At 45.3% G+C, this 14,142-nt stretch overlaps 2 protein-coding genes and 1 long non-coding RNA gene across 3 annotated transcripts; 2 read left to right on the top strand and 1 right to left on the bottom strand.

Annotated features, from left to right (window-relative positions):
- The first annotated feature begins 19 nt into the window (after positions 1 to 19).
- Positions 20 to 12,418, top strand: ak9 (adenylate kinase 9). The gene is made up of 36 exons (XM_086018997.1): positions 20 to 244; positions 501 to 562; positions 724 to 827; positions 979 to 1,042; positions 1,118 to 1,170; positions 1,279 to 1,375; positions 1,441 to 1,553; positions 1,645 to 1,806; positions 1,913 to 2,050; positions 2,133 to 2,207; positions 2,274 to 2,369; positions 2,915 to 3,054; positions 3,146 to 3,462; positions 3,552 to 3,572; positions 3,664 to 3,779; positions 3,882 to 4,029; positions 4,133 to 4,168; positions 4,246 to 4,392; positions 4,463 to 4,629; positions 4,832 to 5,047; positions 5,115 to 5,357; positions 5,443 to 5,564; positions 5,702 to 5,921; positions 6,004 to 6,075; positions 6,149 to 6,355; positions 6,624 to 6,842; positions 7,197 to 7,413; positions 7,818 to 8,019; positions 8,769 to 8,915; positions 9,026 to 9,243; positions 9,313 to 9,509; positions 9,945 to 10,114; positions 11,000 to 11,098; positions 11,186 to 11,288; positions 11,368 to 11,482; positions 11,588 to 12,418. Exons 3-36 carry the CDS (start codon positions 738 to 740, stop codon positions 11,794 to 11,796), a joined length of 4,956 nt encoding a protein of 1,651 aa, XP_085875123.1. The 5' UTR covers positions 20 to 244; positions 501 to 562; positions 724 to 737; the 3' UTR covers positions 11,797 to 12,418.
- Positions 7,643 to 10,248, bottom strand: LOC147128377 (uncharacterized). The gene is made up of 3 exons (XR_015083894.1): positions 8,571 to 10,248; positions 8,082 to 8,192; positions 7,643 to 8,004 (listed from the first exon to the last, which is right to left on the bottom strand). It is a non-coding gene; the product is annotated as an uncharacterized LOC147128377 (long non-coding RNA).
- Positions 12,419 to 12,579: 161 nt separating the features above from the next.
- Positions 12,580 to 14,038, top strand: LOC147128378 (uncharacterized). The gene is made up of 2 exons (XM_086018996.1): positions 12,580 to 12,932; positions 13,233 to 14,038. The coding sequence occupies exons 1-2, from the start codon at positions 12,723 to 12,725 to the stop codon at positions 13,368 to 13,370; spliced, it is 348 nt and encodes a 115-aa protein (XP_085875122.1). The 5' UTR covers positions 12,580 to 12,722; the 3' UTR covers positions 13,371 to 14,038.
- Positions 14,039 to 14,142: the final 104 nt, after the last annotated feature.

Here is a 14,142-nt window from a genome sequence, read left to right on the forward strand (position 1 = left end):
AAATAATTTGTTCAAACCCTTAAATGGTCATAATATATGTTATTCAAGATGCAAAAAATTACAAAACTCACCGAATACACTTGTTGATAGTTGCTATGGTAACAAACGCCACCGTCAACGGGACGTGCAAATGTAAAGTTACAACGTTGCCGCTTGTTTCTGCCCCAAACAAGCAACAATGCGAGTTTAAAGTATTCATTTTGCATCAAGTGGAATATTTTTCCTTATAAATCTCAAGCAAAAGGTAAACCAATTTTTGGTGAACATTGGTTAAAATGAAATTATCAAACAGTAATCTACATTACTGGATTACGTGCAATCTGAGGTAACGACCCCAAACTGCATTGAAACGTGAAAATGCCTTTAAATGGCAGTTTCTGGAACTACATCGAGTTATAATATCAAGTGTATAATGTAAATTTGACATGTGGAGAGCTGTTATATCTTTTAATATTAATCATGTACCGTTTTTTTGTTTTGTTTTTTTATTTTTACTGTAGGCCTACTAATAGGCTAGACTAGCTCTCACCACCAAGTGTGTAATTTTGCAGCATCAAACCGGGTAAGATCTGCACATTTACATCATGAATGTTCAAATATATTATGGATAAAGTCTAAATGTTATGACTACTTTGACTATTTCTCACGGAGAGCATCTGGCTGTGCCTTAAATTTCTGTCTCATTTGTTTGCCGCAGTTAACCATTTTTGTGCTGCACTTTAGGCAATAAAACAGGCATGAACCTAGTGGACAATCTCAGCGAAGAGGATGCCGAGAGAGAGCGTCTACTTTCCAAACCAACCTGCTTCCTAGTGGTTGGAAGGCCGGTAAGTGATGTCACACAGCGGACACTTCTTCAGATGCACTTGCACAGTTGAATGCAATTATGCAAGACTGGTGATCACCTTCTTATGAATGCTTCACTCACTGCCTATAAAAAGTCACAACAACAGATATTTCTGACATCCGTTGTTGCAGGGTGTTGGCAAATCCACCTTGGCCAAAAACATTGCAGAGACCTGGGGGTGCGTTTTAATTGATGGTAAGCATAATCTCTCTCACTCTAGCTTTTACAAACGTCACCTTTTTATTCATTCCATCTGATTCAAAATTACAGACACGGAGGTGCTCGACTTTCACATCAGAAGTAAAACAGAGGATGGCATTAAGGTAAGACTATTTTTACCAACAGCTCCTCTCAAGTTTCTTTTCGAAGTGCCTGGCAGGCCGTGCGTCATAGATTTTCCCATCCCTGCACTAAACCCCATCGTTTTACAGATCCTGGAGATCCTAAATGCGGGTGCAAGTGTACCAGAAGACGTGGTCCTAAGGCTCATACTCGACACGCTGAACTCGACCAAAGTTGAGCATTATGGTAAGGCTTTGTTAGCTTGATATCACAGCACATCTTACCACTCCGATGTTGAAATCACACGTCAGGCTACGTGTTGAGCTGCCTGCCGTTCATGTCGGAAGAAGGCGTTGGCGTCGATGAGCAAATGGAAATGATCAGGAAGCTCAAGCTCAAGCCGGACTTCATCATCAACATCAAGGTTAGCTTGCATCGCTGTGCATCTCTTTGGGTTTTCGAGAGTAATTTAAATGAAATTCAATTAAAAAATGCACTCACATCGTCTGTCTTAGTGTGCCGACAAGGACCTGGTCCAGAGGCTGTCAAGTCAGAAGCAGCACCCGATGACAGGTCTTCTGTACAATCAAGATCAATGGAAATTGGATAATGAGTTCCATGTAACAGGATTTATAGACGAGGAAGTGGTGGAGGAGGAGGACAAGGAAGACTCGCAGGTACGTCTCTGTTAAACATCACACCTGGGCAGAAAAATAGTGGGGCAGCAACCCACCAGATGGAGAATCCATGTCAGCACCTCCAGTGACTTTTTCATGCTTGCAGGATGAGGATGAAGAGGAAGAGGAACCAATTACTCCAAGGTGCACTATTGACCAGCTGGTGTGGATCCCCGAACGTCAGTCCAGAAATACTTCTCTTCGAATCAACACGTACAAGGATAACATCCTCAGACCATTGGAGGTCCAAATTCTCACTGTCAGAAACGGAAAAACGGGAACTTCCATTGTATTGTAAAATGTGACACATCCATATTGTTGTTCAGGACTACATGATGGACCACAACCCTATTTACCTTTTAGAGGTGGACGGAAGCGACACACCGGATGAGTTGCTCTTAGTAAGTCGCTTCACCTAAACAGCATGTGGCTAGTTGTGACTGACGTGTATCCCTGTTTGCTTGCAGTTTGTATTGTCCCGCCTGGGATCAATGGCAATACAGCGTGTGTCCGTTCCAGTAGTCCTCCATCAGAACGAAGAGTTGCCCGAAGACATCGAAACGGTCAGTCCTGCACAGCATTTTTCGGTTAGGAACAAATACAGTGGGACCTATAAGGTCCAAGGCAATTTCGTTTTGTTTGTATTTTGTTTTTTAAAAAAAATGTCCGAAGGTAATAGCAATTCACCATTCAGGCTTGTGGCCGGATGGAAGCTACCCCTTTGTAAACAGAATATGGCAGCCCACCTGGCGGTTGCCAAAAGGCACCTGAAGGACTCTCAGACTGTGAAAAAGAAAATTCTTTGGTCTGATGAGACAAATATTGGACTGAATACCAGGCATCAAGGCGGTGGCAGCATCATGAAGTGGGCATGCTGAAAAACTAGTCAGGAATGAGGGAAAGATGAATGCAGCAATGTACAGAGACCTCCTGAACGAAAACCTGCTCCCGAGTGCTCAGGACCTCACTTATATCCAACTGTATAAAATGTGGACAAAGTGAAACGGTGTAAATACCTTTCAGATGCAGTGTACATACAACTTTGGAGCAATTCCACTGCGAAAGTATAAAACTCCAAATCCAATGCTGCCTCCCCTCTGATTTGTAGGAGGATCTGTTGAGGTTTATGTCCTCCTCCAGGATGCTGGTGCCAGGCTTCCGCTGGAGGAGGAGCCGCTGGGGTCGAAGTTGTCCGGTCGCCCTGAAGGAAGGACGATTGGTCCCCGGAAAACCAGAATTTTCTGTAGGGTGAGGCTTCTTTCAAGCAATCGTGCCTTGAGAAACGAGTTGAATTTGTTCTGTGACGACTCCAAATCTCTCCTCTGAAACCCGTCTGCAGCTTCCGGGATAAAATGTACATCCTTTCATCCCAAGAAGCCTACGATAAGTTTGTGTCCAACCCCAGACGCTACCTACTCCCTCCGATGCCAAGCCCCCCTTGCAGGGTTTGCATCATTGGAACCACGGCTTCGGGGAGGTCCGACCTTGCCAAACTGATGGGCGCGAAGCACAACGTCTCCGTGCTGGAGCTGGAGAAACTGGCGGAGCCTCTGGTGGCCGTGCTGGAGAAGGAGTGGCTTGTCAAAGTCAAAGAGGACAGCACGCAGGCCGCCATGGAGAAAATCAGGACCAAGCAGCAAAACGAGCAGAGTTCTGGCAAGTTGTTGTCCCGTCTCTCAGTTTAGTACAGTCCAGTAATGTTAGCATTTCCCATAAGATTACTTTTGATATTTTTGCCTCACCAGATGGAACGCCTGCTGTGGAAGGTAAGCACACATTTAGCTTTACTGAGTTGACTTGAAATACTAAAGAGAATGTATCGAACGCAACATTAAAATGCTCTTACGGTGTCTTCAGTGACGGAGGATCATCCCGAAGTGGTGGCCCTTGTGCAAACCGCTCTGGAAGAGGCCAAAAAACAGGATGCAGCCAAGGAGGTCTATGCTCAAGCTTTGATGAAGGTCGTAGGAGAAGTATGTGGATTTTATATCTACGGAAGATTGTGTGCATGTGTTTGGGTGCACAGACAGACGATATAACAATCGTCACCGTCATTTTTTTGGGGGGGGTCACAGAACGAATCATCCAACGTGAGTGCTGATGTGGGCAACGGCTGGGTTCTTGACAACTTCCCTAGGAACGCCTCCCAGTTGGAAGCTTTACATCGAGCTGGGATCCATCCAGATTTCCTCTTCTGTCTCATGCACACTGAGGTGAATCAGAGTAAGTAGTGTTCACTTTGATGTCTTCTGTCCGGCATTTGCCATCTCTCGTCATCAATAGAGCAGCCAGTTTTGGAAATGAGATTGCTCCATTTGCACTGCAGATCAGTCCAGCGCTCCGCAGCCAGAAAACACTGAAGGTAAGACATCGTGTCCTTGCTAAGTTACAAAACATTAGCTGGGCTTAACTCGTTCTCTCATCGTGTCGACTCTTCAGATCAGCCCGAGCTCAAAGCGGAGAAGGATCAGTTCACGAGAGAATGGGAAGGCCTGCAGCTGTCGCTCAGCATAAGCCACTCTGTGCTGCAGACCGCCAGCAGGAGCCCCAAGGAACTTCTGGACGAGATTGTCCAGCTCATGGAGAGTGAGTGGAATCCTGTGCCTTTACAAATATAATTAAAAAAACACAATTGCTGTACTTAATTGTTTTGCAGAGCCCTTCAAGTATTTGCCCAGAGAGTTCTCCGCCGTCGACTTGGATGAGGAAGCGGAAGATATCGAAGCCATCGCAAATCTGGAAATTGCTGACGACGACGACGACGACTCCAAGGACACGGCCGATGAGGAGGAGGAAGAGGAGGAAGAGGAGGAGGGTGAAGGGGTCAGTAAACAGGCCGTTCTGAACTGATGTGTGCTTACTGCTCCTTTCGTGTGTTGTGCACTTGAGATGACCAACACAGTCGGTTTGCGGATCCTCCCCAAATCAGATTATGTCCTGTAGTTAAAAGTCACACCACCAGTAACTTTAGAATCCACTTGCTCTGCTTTTGACTGAAATTATTGTCCTTTTCTTCCTCTAAAAGTCTGAATCCCCAGGGGACGCAACTTCCAAGAGGTCTTTTGGCGATACCTTTATATTCTGCCCGGTGGTACTCAACAAGCAGAATGCGCTGGTGCCCTGCACAGATGAGATATCAGCCAAGTATCGAGAAAAGGTCTACTATTTCTCCAACGTAGACGCCAGGGAGGCCTTCCTGCTTTCCCCCGATGAGTTTGTCGGACACACCGAGCTGCTTAAGGTACAAGATGACTGATGAAAAGGTAGAAAACACGTCAATAGATTGTAATCTCCCACATGTCTTTCAGCCTCCTGCCCTGCGGATCTTTGTGCTGGGATGCCGAGGCTCCGGCAAGACCACTCAAGGCGAGTGGCTCGCCAAGCAACTTGGCCTGTTCCACGTTCAATTCCGGGAGTATCTTCAAACACTCCTCATGCCAAAGATGAAGCAGCGAGTCATCCCCGCCGACGAGTCGACGGAAGAGCATCTCAAGGCCTTGAAGTCCGCTATCGAGGAAACCCGAGGCGAAGAACCCGCGGAGGTCGCTGAAGTTAGCTTTCTAGCTAATTGCACCGATTGTGTTTCTGTTTTCATGTCTTTGTGGATCTGTGATGTTGGTTTATTTTGTCCATTAGGAGGATGCAGGACTGACCGATGAGGAAATTGGTATTAAAGCCTACTTGGCTGATGACGTTCCATTGAGTTCACATGTCCTGGATAAGGTCATCAATCCATACTGGAAAATGGAGCCTTTCATGTAAACGCAGCAAACACATACATGCGCCATTATCTAACAGTGGGACCTCTCAGTTTGGCCGCAGTCCGTCCCATGACGGCAGTCCAATCGCGCTGGTCCTCATAAGTGATGATTTCAATGCTGGGTGTTTATTTCAGGTCTACAGGTTTCATCCTGGAGGATTTTCCTCACAACACAGAGGAAGTGCAGCACATGATGCAGCATCAGCTTTATCCTGACGCTGTGGTTACCTTGATGGCCGGGGTGGAGGACATTCAGGCACGCCTGTTGCCCAAATTCTGGCAAAGGTGGCGAGATCACTGCGACCAGCGCGAAGCTTTACTCGACCTCCTCCGCGAAATACACAGCAAGGCTCGGGTAAGTCGGTCTCCCCGTGGAAGGGTGGTACTTGTATGGATATACATTGATGCGCAATACTGACAATTTGTCTTCGATACAGGAAGAGAATATTACCAAGAGGAGGGCAGAACTAATGGAGGAGAAAGCGGCCTCTTCCACAGCCACGGCAAAAGTAAGCCATCTCGTCAACCAGTCACCGTTTTGACAATTTCATTTGTTTTTATTCCGACCCTTAAACAAACCAGTTTAGTTGCCGGGCGGAAGATGAGGACGACGAAGACTCTGCAAACATAGAGGACGAAATAGAGGCCATTCTGGAGGAGGAGTACCCCATGGAAAGATATGACGAGTTCAAGGAGGACGACGAAGTGGAGGAAGCGACTACGGAGAGGCTGAACACGGAAATAGAAGAACGTTACGTGGCCGACTCGAACAACATGGCTATCGTGCTGGTAATCGTGATACACAACACCATCAGACACTGTGCCATACATAGTTAGATTGAAGTGAGGTTTTTAAATCGTCGTAAGTGACGCTGCTTGTAGCACCTAGCCAAGTAGGTGGCTAAGTAGCTAGTGGCTAGCACTAGCAGTGAGCTGAAGTTACTAGATCCAAAACTCTGACTTCTAAAATGTAATAAAATGAAAGCATTTCCATGTTTATACATTCTTTTGACTCACCCTGTACAGTTGAAAACCTGTTTGTTTTTTCTACACACAGGAGGTTCTCAGCGAACTCAAAATTCCCCGGATATCTATCAACGCCTCCCGCAAGACGCCCGTCGTACGGCGTCAGCTCCTCCTGAAAGTGGAGCCGCTGCAGGCCAACCGTGAGTCGCTCTTCCAAAAATGCCAGCCCATCTCGTACAACCTGGCACAGCTGCTGCTGCTCTACTCGTTCAAGTTCCACAGCGCCTTTGGCTGCATGGACCCCGTCAAGGTAAAGTTGCAGTGCCAAGTATTGCGTGTTGTAATAACGATTGTATTTTTTCAGTCTGGAGTTTTGGGGACTTTAACATGCCAAGAAACTCAACCGTTTTTCCAGACCTGTTGAATTTTTCCGATGGTAGTTGGCCCTGAACACAACCCTTCAAAACCCATACAGTAGCCCTGCCTGAAAAGTTGTGAAAAATTAGTTCCCGACATTAGTTTCACCAACTGACATAAAATTGGGTTGTCTATCATTACAGGATTAAGTCCCAAGTGAAGAGGAAGACAGCCAATTTTGGGAGCTAAATACATGAAAACGGGGGCTATAAAGTTGACCTCTTTCCTTGTGTGTCAATCCACACAGCGGTACAGTGAAGGAAACCTCATCCAACCCGTGCTGTGGCCTCTTGATACAGCCTTTCCAGTGCTTTTCAACCAATATATCTACTTTTTCGGCTCCAAGAAGAACCAGCAGACGTTCATGCTCAACCCCTTGAAGTACCTCAGGCAGTCAAAGCCCTCTCCTACGCTTCCGGTTAAAATGGCTATCGTCGGACCTCCCAAATCAGGGAAAACAAGCAGTGAGTCCCTCAATCGCCCGGTCATTCCTTTTTTTTGACTTTTGCACAATTTCTTCAACTTTTCTGTTTTGTATGGTATTCCACAGGGTTCAATTTTGGAGCTCCTGTTGTTTTCATTGTGTTCAATCTCAAGAAAACATTTTTCCATTGCCATGAAGCTTGTCTTAAAACACATTTTTACTCTTTGGCTTTCGAGTCAGCATCAGACTCGCATTGTTTCAGTGTTTTATTCTGTTTTCCATTTTTATTTGAAGTTATTGTTTTAACTGTCTTTGTTTTTATAAGTCTGATTTTTTTTTAGGTTATGTCCAGCACTTTGTATGCAGCTGTGGCTATTTTTAAAGTGCTCTATAATTAAAGTTGAGTTGAGAGTTGAGTTTTCACCTTCTCCGCCGTTTACACAGTGGCGACGATGTTTGCACAGAGGTTTGGTTTGGACCTGTTGTCCATCGGCGGCGTAATGCGGCGCATTCTTGAGGAGCAGGAGCACAGCGACCTGTCGGTGCAGATGAAGCAGCATCTCAACCAGGGACTGGTGGTGCCCGATGAACTGGCCATCCAGTGCTTGGAGAAGGTGCTCATGAGCTTGGTCTGCAGTACGCAAGGGTGCGTAAATGAAAACTTAACACCACAGTGTACCGCAATGGATCATTTCGAACTGCACTCACCTGACAGGGTGCAGTTTCCACCCAGCGGTGGCGTGAAAACGAGCGCGAATGGTCGTTCGTCTCTAGATCTGTGCTCTGTGATTGACTGGCGACCAGGCTAGGATCAGGGTTCTAAAAGACAGGGAATTTTCATAAAAGTCAGTTTTTATTTCGTTTTGAGTTTAGTGTTTTCAACGTAGTTCATTTGAATTATTTTCAGAACAGGTTTGTTAGTTTTTGTTTTAGTTTTTTCAAAAAATGCTTGGTCTTAGTTACATTTTTCTTACTTTCACTACTACTTTCCGTTCTGTTCAATCTTGTGTATTTCTTGTTTGCAAGATTAAAAAAAAAAAACCCATCACGATAAGTATTGTGTAGTAAAAAACTCAAAAGCATTACATTAAAAGCATTTTAAAAACAACAATCCACAAATCAAATACAGCTACTGTGTGATATAAGCATACAGTAATGACATAAATAGAATTAATAACACAAATATTTTTGTCGTACCGCATCAGTTGCACGGCCATTATTCTGCTCTTTCTGGTGTGCCCGCCTTGGCCACTTGGGGGCAGTTTAAGACAGACGGACTGATATGCTCTACAGTGAGACGTTTTAACTCCTCTCGGCTCATCAGTACGGCACTAATATTAGTCGTTCTTCGCAGAGGATGGAGAAGATATGACTCGCCGTGTTGTGGTATTCCAGGTATGTGTTGGACGGCTTTCCCATGACCATGAAGCAAGCGGAATTGATGCAGGCCAACAGCATCATCCCCATGATGGTGGTGGAGATGGAGCTGGATACGGTGGAGGTGCTCAAGCGAGGCCTCGCCCTCAAGATGGAGGAGAACAAGTCAGAATACCGCATACTGCATGGAAGAGCCAAACGGCAAACAAACAGCGCTGACGCATACATCCTGCGGACCCGTTTTTTTGTTTTGTTTTGTTTTTTTCCCGCCGCAGACTCCACCTGATGCACGACAGCGCCGAGATCCTCCACGTGCGCAACACGTGTTACAAGCAGGAAGCGGCGCTGATGAGGCAGCACTTCCAGCAGCAGTATGACAACTGGGTCCAGATGGACGGCCTCAAGAGCAAGTGGTACATCTGGGAATGCCTGATCAAGGAGATCAGCAACAGCATGGAGTACATCCACATTTACTTGAGGAGGACCAGAAGCGGTAAGTTCGGAAAGCGCGAGAGGAAGGACGAGCTCAGCGTTGTTTTAAGCGTGCGGATTAACGGTGCAGGTCAGGCGGGCTGCATCAACAGGCTGTGCGTCACACCCAAAGAGTTTCAGCGGCAGATCGGAGAGTTTGGCTATTACTGCCCCGTGTGCCTGGCTCTGCAGGACCACCTAGTGGACTGCTCGGAAACTGCATCCCTGATGTACGCCGCCGAATACAATCGGCGATATTTCAAGATGTGCAGCACGCACCATTTGGAGGTCAGACTTTACAAACAAATAACTTTGTCTGGATTTAAAACGGTTATAATAGTTTGGGATTTATCGTTATTCTTGCTTTTTATTTCGTTCAAACTTCGGTTTTGTCAATTCAGTTAGTTTTCATTAGTTCTTAGAGCAGGTTTCTTGGTTTTTACTTTTTCGAAAATGCTTCGTTTCATTTAGTTTTTAATAGTGTTAGCGTTCTTTTTTTTTTTTTTTTAATATCCGAAAAACCCTGGAAAGCTTGCGTATGATATTAAGTGATGAAAGGGAAAACAAAGGACTTTTTACTTTTAAAAACATAACGTTTGTTTAAAAGCATTTCCATTTTTATTTTATTTCGTGAACGAAAATGTTTTTGATTTGATTTTAGATTTTGGTTATTTTAATTCGTTTTCATAAGCTTGTTCTAAAGAGAGTTTTACTTTGTGGTAGAGCTTCCTTGCCGGTCCGGTTGAATTTGTCAGCCCCCGCTGCCCGCGCCCTCTCCCGGAAGCAGGCCGGCTGCCCAAAAAGTTAACTGCGGCTGAGGTGAAGAACAGATTCCCTCAGGAAATTGAGATGAAAGGCTTCTGCCCCGTCACTTATCTGGATGGCAAACTGAGGTACACACACACACACTGGACGGGGGCCACCTGTCAATCACAAAGCACATGTAGGCAATCAGACATTCACACTTACATTGAAACCACAATGAATCTACCGCAGCAGGGTCATTCACTGAACAATATTTGAAAGGGATACAGTATTATAAAAAGAAACATAAACAATAAACCTGATGGGAAAAAATGCAAAACAGCAACATTGTGTTACACAAATTGATATTGCACAGAAAAGTATTGCACAGAAGTGACACTGAAAGACACTGTATTTCTGAGTGTGTTTGATTGTGTGTACTATCATGTCAGCCACTTGTTGCTAGGCAGAATTCACAGGGCATAATCATTTGTGCCCCCGAGCCCACAAAAAGGCAAGATTGTTGGAATTGACTAGATCATGTGAGCCACTTGCTAAGCAAATGTCACAAGGCAGAATAATCTATATTCCCAAACGCACCCCCCAAAAAAAATCTATTTTCTTGAATTTCCACATTATGTCAGTTGCTTGTTGCTAGGGAGGCCGAATATTTTTTTCCTCTAAATCCCTCCAAAAATAAATATATTTTGTGTATTTCTTGGTCATGCCAAACACTTGTCTCTAGGTAGAGTTCATTGTGTGTTTTTTGTAGGCTTGGGGCCACAAATGAGAGTGCCCACAAAACATTTCCCGGTCATGGCAGATGCTTGTTGCTAGGCAGAATTCACAGGTCATAATCATTTGTTTCCCTAAGCCCACAAAAAAAGCCTTTCACTAGGACTATGAGCATCATGACACACTGTTATTTAGATGCATTCGTTTCAAGATGCAATCATTGCTCTGTATTAAATATGAATAGCAAATCTGGAAAGATGAAGTTATGTTAAGTATTTGATGTGGTTTCCCCTCCCAAGGTACGAAGCCCTGGTACACGGCAGCATGGAATTTGCGGTGGAATACCGACAGCGGCTCTACACTTGCGAGACAAAGCAGAAGCAGTACAAATTTTTGAGGTGAGACAAACTCTCGTGCTTCGTTTTTTTTTTTTTTTTTTGGTGCTATTTGGCCGTTTGAGCGGCTGGGGTGCTTCATTCCTCCAGCGCGCCGGAACTCTACTGGGACCTGAAGTTGCCCAGTAAGGTTCCTCCCCTTTGCGAGCCCATCCCGCTCACCTCCCTCCCCACGCTGGGCTACCTGGAACAGGTCAGAAAACGCTCGGCAATGTCAAGTTGTCACGTTTTCATGTTTCCGTGTTTTGTGAGCCGTTTGTCCTGCTCCGAAGGGTGCGGCCGTGGCGGTCATCAAGGCCATGACGGCTGTCGGCTGCCTGAAACCAAAGTTTCCCTTCTTCAGTATGGAACGATCGGCTCTCCACTACGTGGCGTTCTACATGAAAGGTAGTCACTCCCACTTGATGACAAAACACAAATGAACTGGTGAAGCAGCATGTGGCTGGCAATCCACGCAATTCTTTTTTTTTTTTTCCCCCGCCCTCGCTACAGCTTTCAACCACAGCAGCACAGAACACATTCGGCAGATGTACAAAGAGAAGCTGGCCTCGTTTGAGGAGAACTGCGAACTCATTCCCTACCTGAGCTCATTGATGAGAGCCGACTTCAAGCTCCCCAGCGAGCTCCCCGTCGACTTTGACTTCAAATTGAAAAAGTTTCTCGCCTTGCGAGACTCGCCCAGAACGGAATCCGGTCTGTAAATTTAGCCCGGGGATCGATACGGGCAGTGTTGGACGTTGACTTGTAACCGACGTGGTTGTGTTTCAGACACAAAAACGCAGATCACTCAATGTGAGTCTTGAGTTTTGTTTTCTCTCCACTGTGCGAGTCCGAATTCATCGCGCTCCATCATAGCTACCGCAACTGGCCAATCAAAGAAAACGGCCGATAATAACAACACACAACTGTTGCTAGGCAGACTTCACAAGACTCAACCCTAACGTCCCTTTAGCCCAATGAAAAACGATCTTACATTTGTTCCAGACGAGCTAACGGTTAGCCACTTAACAGCTAGCCGCTATGCTGAGCCAACGACAGCCAAGTCGACACCCGCATTTGCCGACTCCCACGTCACTCACCAGGCCGAGCCCTGCCTTTTAAAAATCACACAATTAAAAGTCACAGACAGTGTGGAGCGTGAGAATGATGACCGCAAGAGGACAGAACAACAGAAGCACATCACATGCATATTTTGTATTGGTGTTATGCATCAAGCATTAAAACTATAGAAATAAATACATGCGACTAAATAGCAGTCATGTCTACTCTTGGGTTTCAATCATAACTGCCTCAAACGCCAATAAAAAATTTTTTAAAAATCCAATATCATTCACATATACTTGTTGCTAGGCAGAATTCATTAAAGCACCCCAAAAAACCTGTACGGTAAGGAATGTATTCATTAGTCCACTCTGTATTATATATCAAATGTTCCAAGGCTGTTTGAGGAGGAGAAGGAAGAGGAGGAGCACGTCTAAGGGCTTGGCGCCAGCTCCTGTGCACACAGGAGTCCACCGGAATGCACTCATGCACATGACAGCTGTGGACAGCACACTGTACATGCCCCCCTGCTGAGCAAATTGTTTTCCTCCACCCCCCCCCCCCGACATCCTCCTTCATATCCACCATGAAGCTCAAAGGAGCTGCACGGAGGCGAGACGCCGAGGCGGGAGCGGCCTCGTACCGGCGACATGTGGACTGCGAGGAGGCCGGGCGGCGCCGACGGCACATTGAGGTGCGCTCGGCTTTCGGGGCCGAGCGCTACCAGCCGCTGGTTGAGCAGGAAGTGGCGGAGGAGAAGAAGACCAAGAAGGAGAAGCACAAAAGAGTCCGGAAGGTTGGTCCATGTTCATATTTGAATGATACCTGACTGCTGACAAAAAAATAAATGCAATCTTCCTCCATGCATGTGCTGCATGGAGGAAGATTGCATTTATTTTTTAGCAAGTCATGTGACTAGACCCCCAAAAAGGCACACACACTTCAGAGTAGCCAGCCATTTCCTGTACGGAGGAGGTCGGCAGACAATGGCGTTTCCCATGTCCCCATTTTGGGCGGAAGCTCGATAAACAAGTCCTGCTGTGCCATTGTCGTTCGAAAGAAGCAATCGCATGACCTGTGTGCGTTTGCCTTGCAGAATGTGGGCAAAGCGCTGCGCTCCACGTGGAAGTGCCTCATGCTCGGTCTGTACAATTTGGCTCTGTGCTACTCCACGCCCGCCACTGTGGCCGCCACCTTCGTGCCGGACTTCAGCCCTGCAAGGAACAGAACCTGAACGTTTCTTCTCCATATTCTGTTACATAATGAACCCCCACTGGAGAGTAATAGCTATGCTAATATTTGTTAGCCTGTCTATGGTGTTTGGCCTTAAATGTGAGCCTTTAGCTTGTTCAAGCAAACCATTATGTTCAGCATTTTGATTTTTAAATTCGGGCCCAACCAGTAAGGATTTTTAGAGCCTGAATCTGACATTTGGCCGAATTAAACTAGTCATTTCAAAAATCCATTTTATGTTTTGGTCTTCTCTCAGCTCATCATTACAACACTAATATTAGTTGTTCTACGCAGAGGATAGAAAATACATGACTGAGTATTGTTTTATTGTCTGGTGGGTCTGGAATGTATCCTCCGTTCACTGTACATTACTATGACTCCTCATTGTAGCAACTAATCCACAGTGGAAGCATGCTTGTTTCCCTGCCTTGTAAAAAAAAATATGTAACACGTGACTTTTGGTTGCATTGTCCAACTTTTCAGTGTAATATTATGTATTTTCTTTCATAAAATGACTACTTTTTCATTACAGAATCACTAAATTATTTGAATAATATTACAACTTTAAAATGTTGTTTGGATTTTATTAGTGCAACATTCTGCCTTTGTTTTTATCAAACAAAAGATTTAGATTTATACATTTGTATTTTTGTTTTGTTTCTTGTAATAAAGTACTACAACTTCATTCCCATAAAATGGCATGTTCATTCTTCTAAAATTACAGCTTTTCATTGCGATGACTTTACTAAAGGTGAAGTATTACAATTTATTTT

The sequence above is a fragment of the Filicampus tigris genome, chromosome 20, assembly GCF_054856515.1.
Source record: "Filicampus tigris isolate MCC_2025a chromosome 20, RoL_Ftig_1.0, whole genome shotgun sequence".
Lineage (NCBI taxonomy): Eukaryota > Metazoa > Chordata > Actinopteri > Syngnathiformes > Syngnathidae > Filicampus > Filicampus tigris.

Bases quoted from the DNA above. Each gene is read 5' to 3' on its own strand.
- ak9 (XM_086018997.1), top strand. From the start codon at position 738: ATGAACCTAGTGGACAATCTCAGCGAAGAGGATGCCGAGAGAGAGCGT. The intron at 1,043-1,117 runs GTAAGCATAATC...TCAAAATTACAG, and splicing joins GGGGTGCGTTTTAATTGATG to ACACGGAGGTGCTCGACTTT. The intron at 4,169-4,245 runs GTAAGACATCGT...TCGACTCTTCAG, and splicing joins GCAGCCAGAAAACACTGAAG to ATCAGCCCGAGCTCAAAGCG.
- LOC147128378 (XM_086018996.1), top strand. From the start codon at position 12,723: ATGAAGCTCAAAGGAGCTGCACGGAGGCGAGACGCCGAGGCGGGAGCG. The intron at 12,933-13,232 runs GTTGGTCCATGT...TTTGCCTTGCAG, and splicing joins AGCACAAAAGAGTCCGGAAG to AATGTGGGCAAAGCGCTGCG.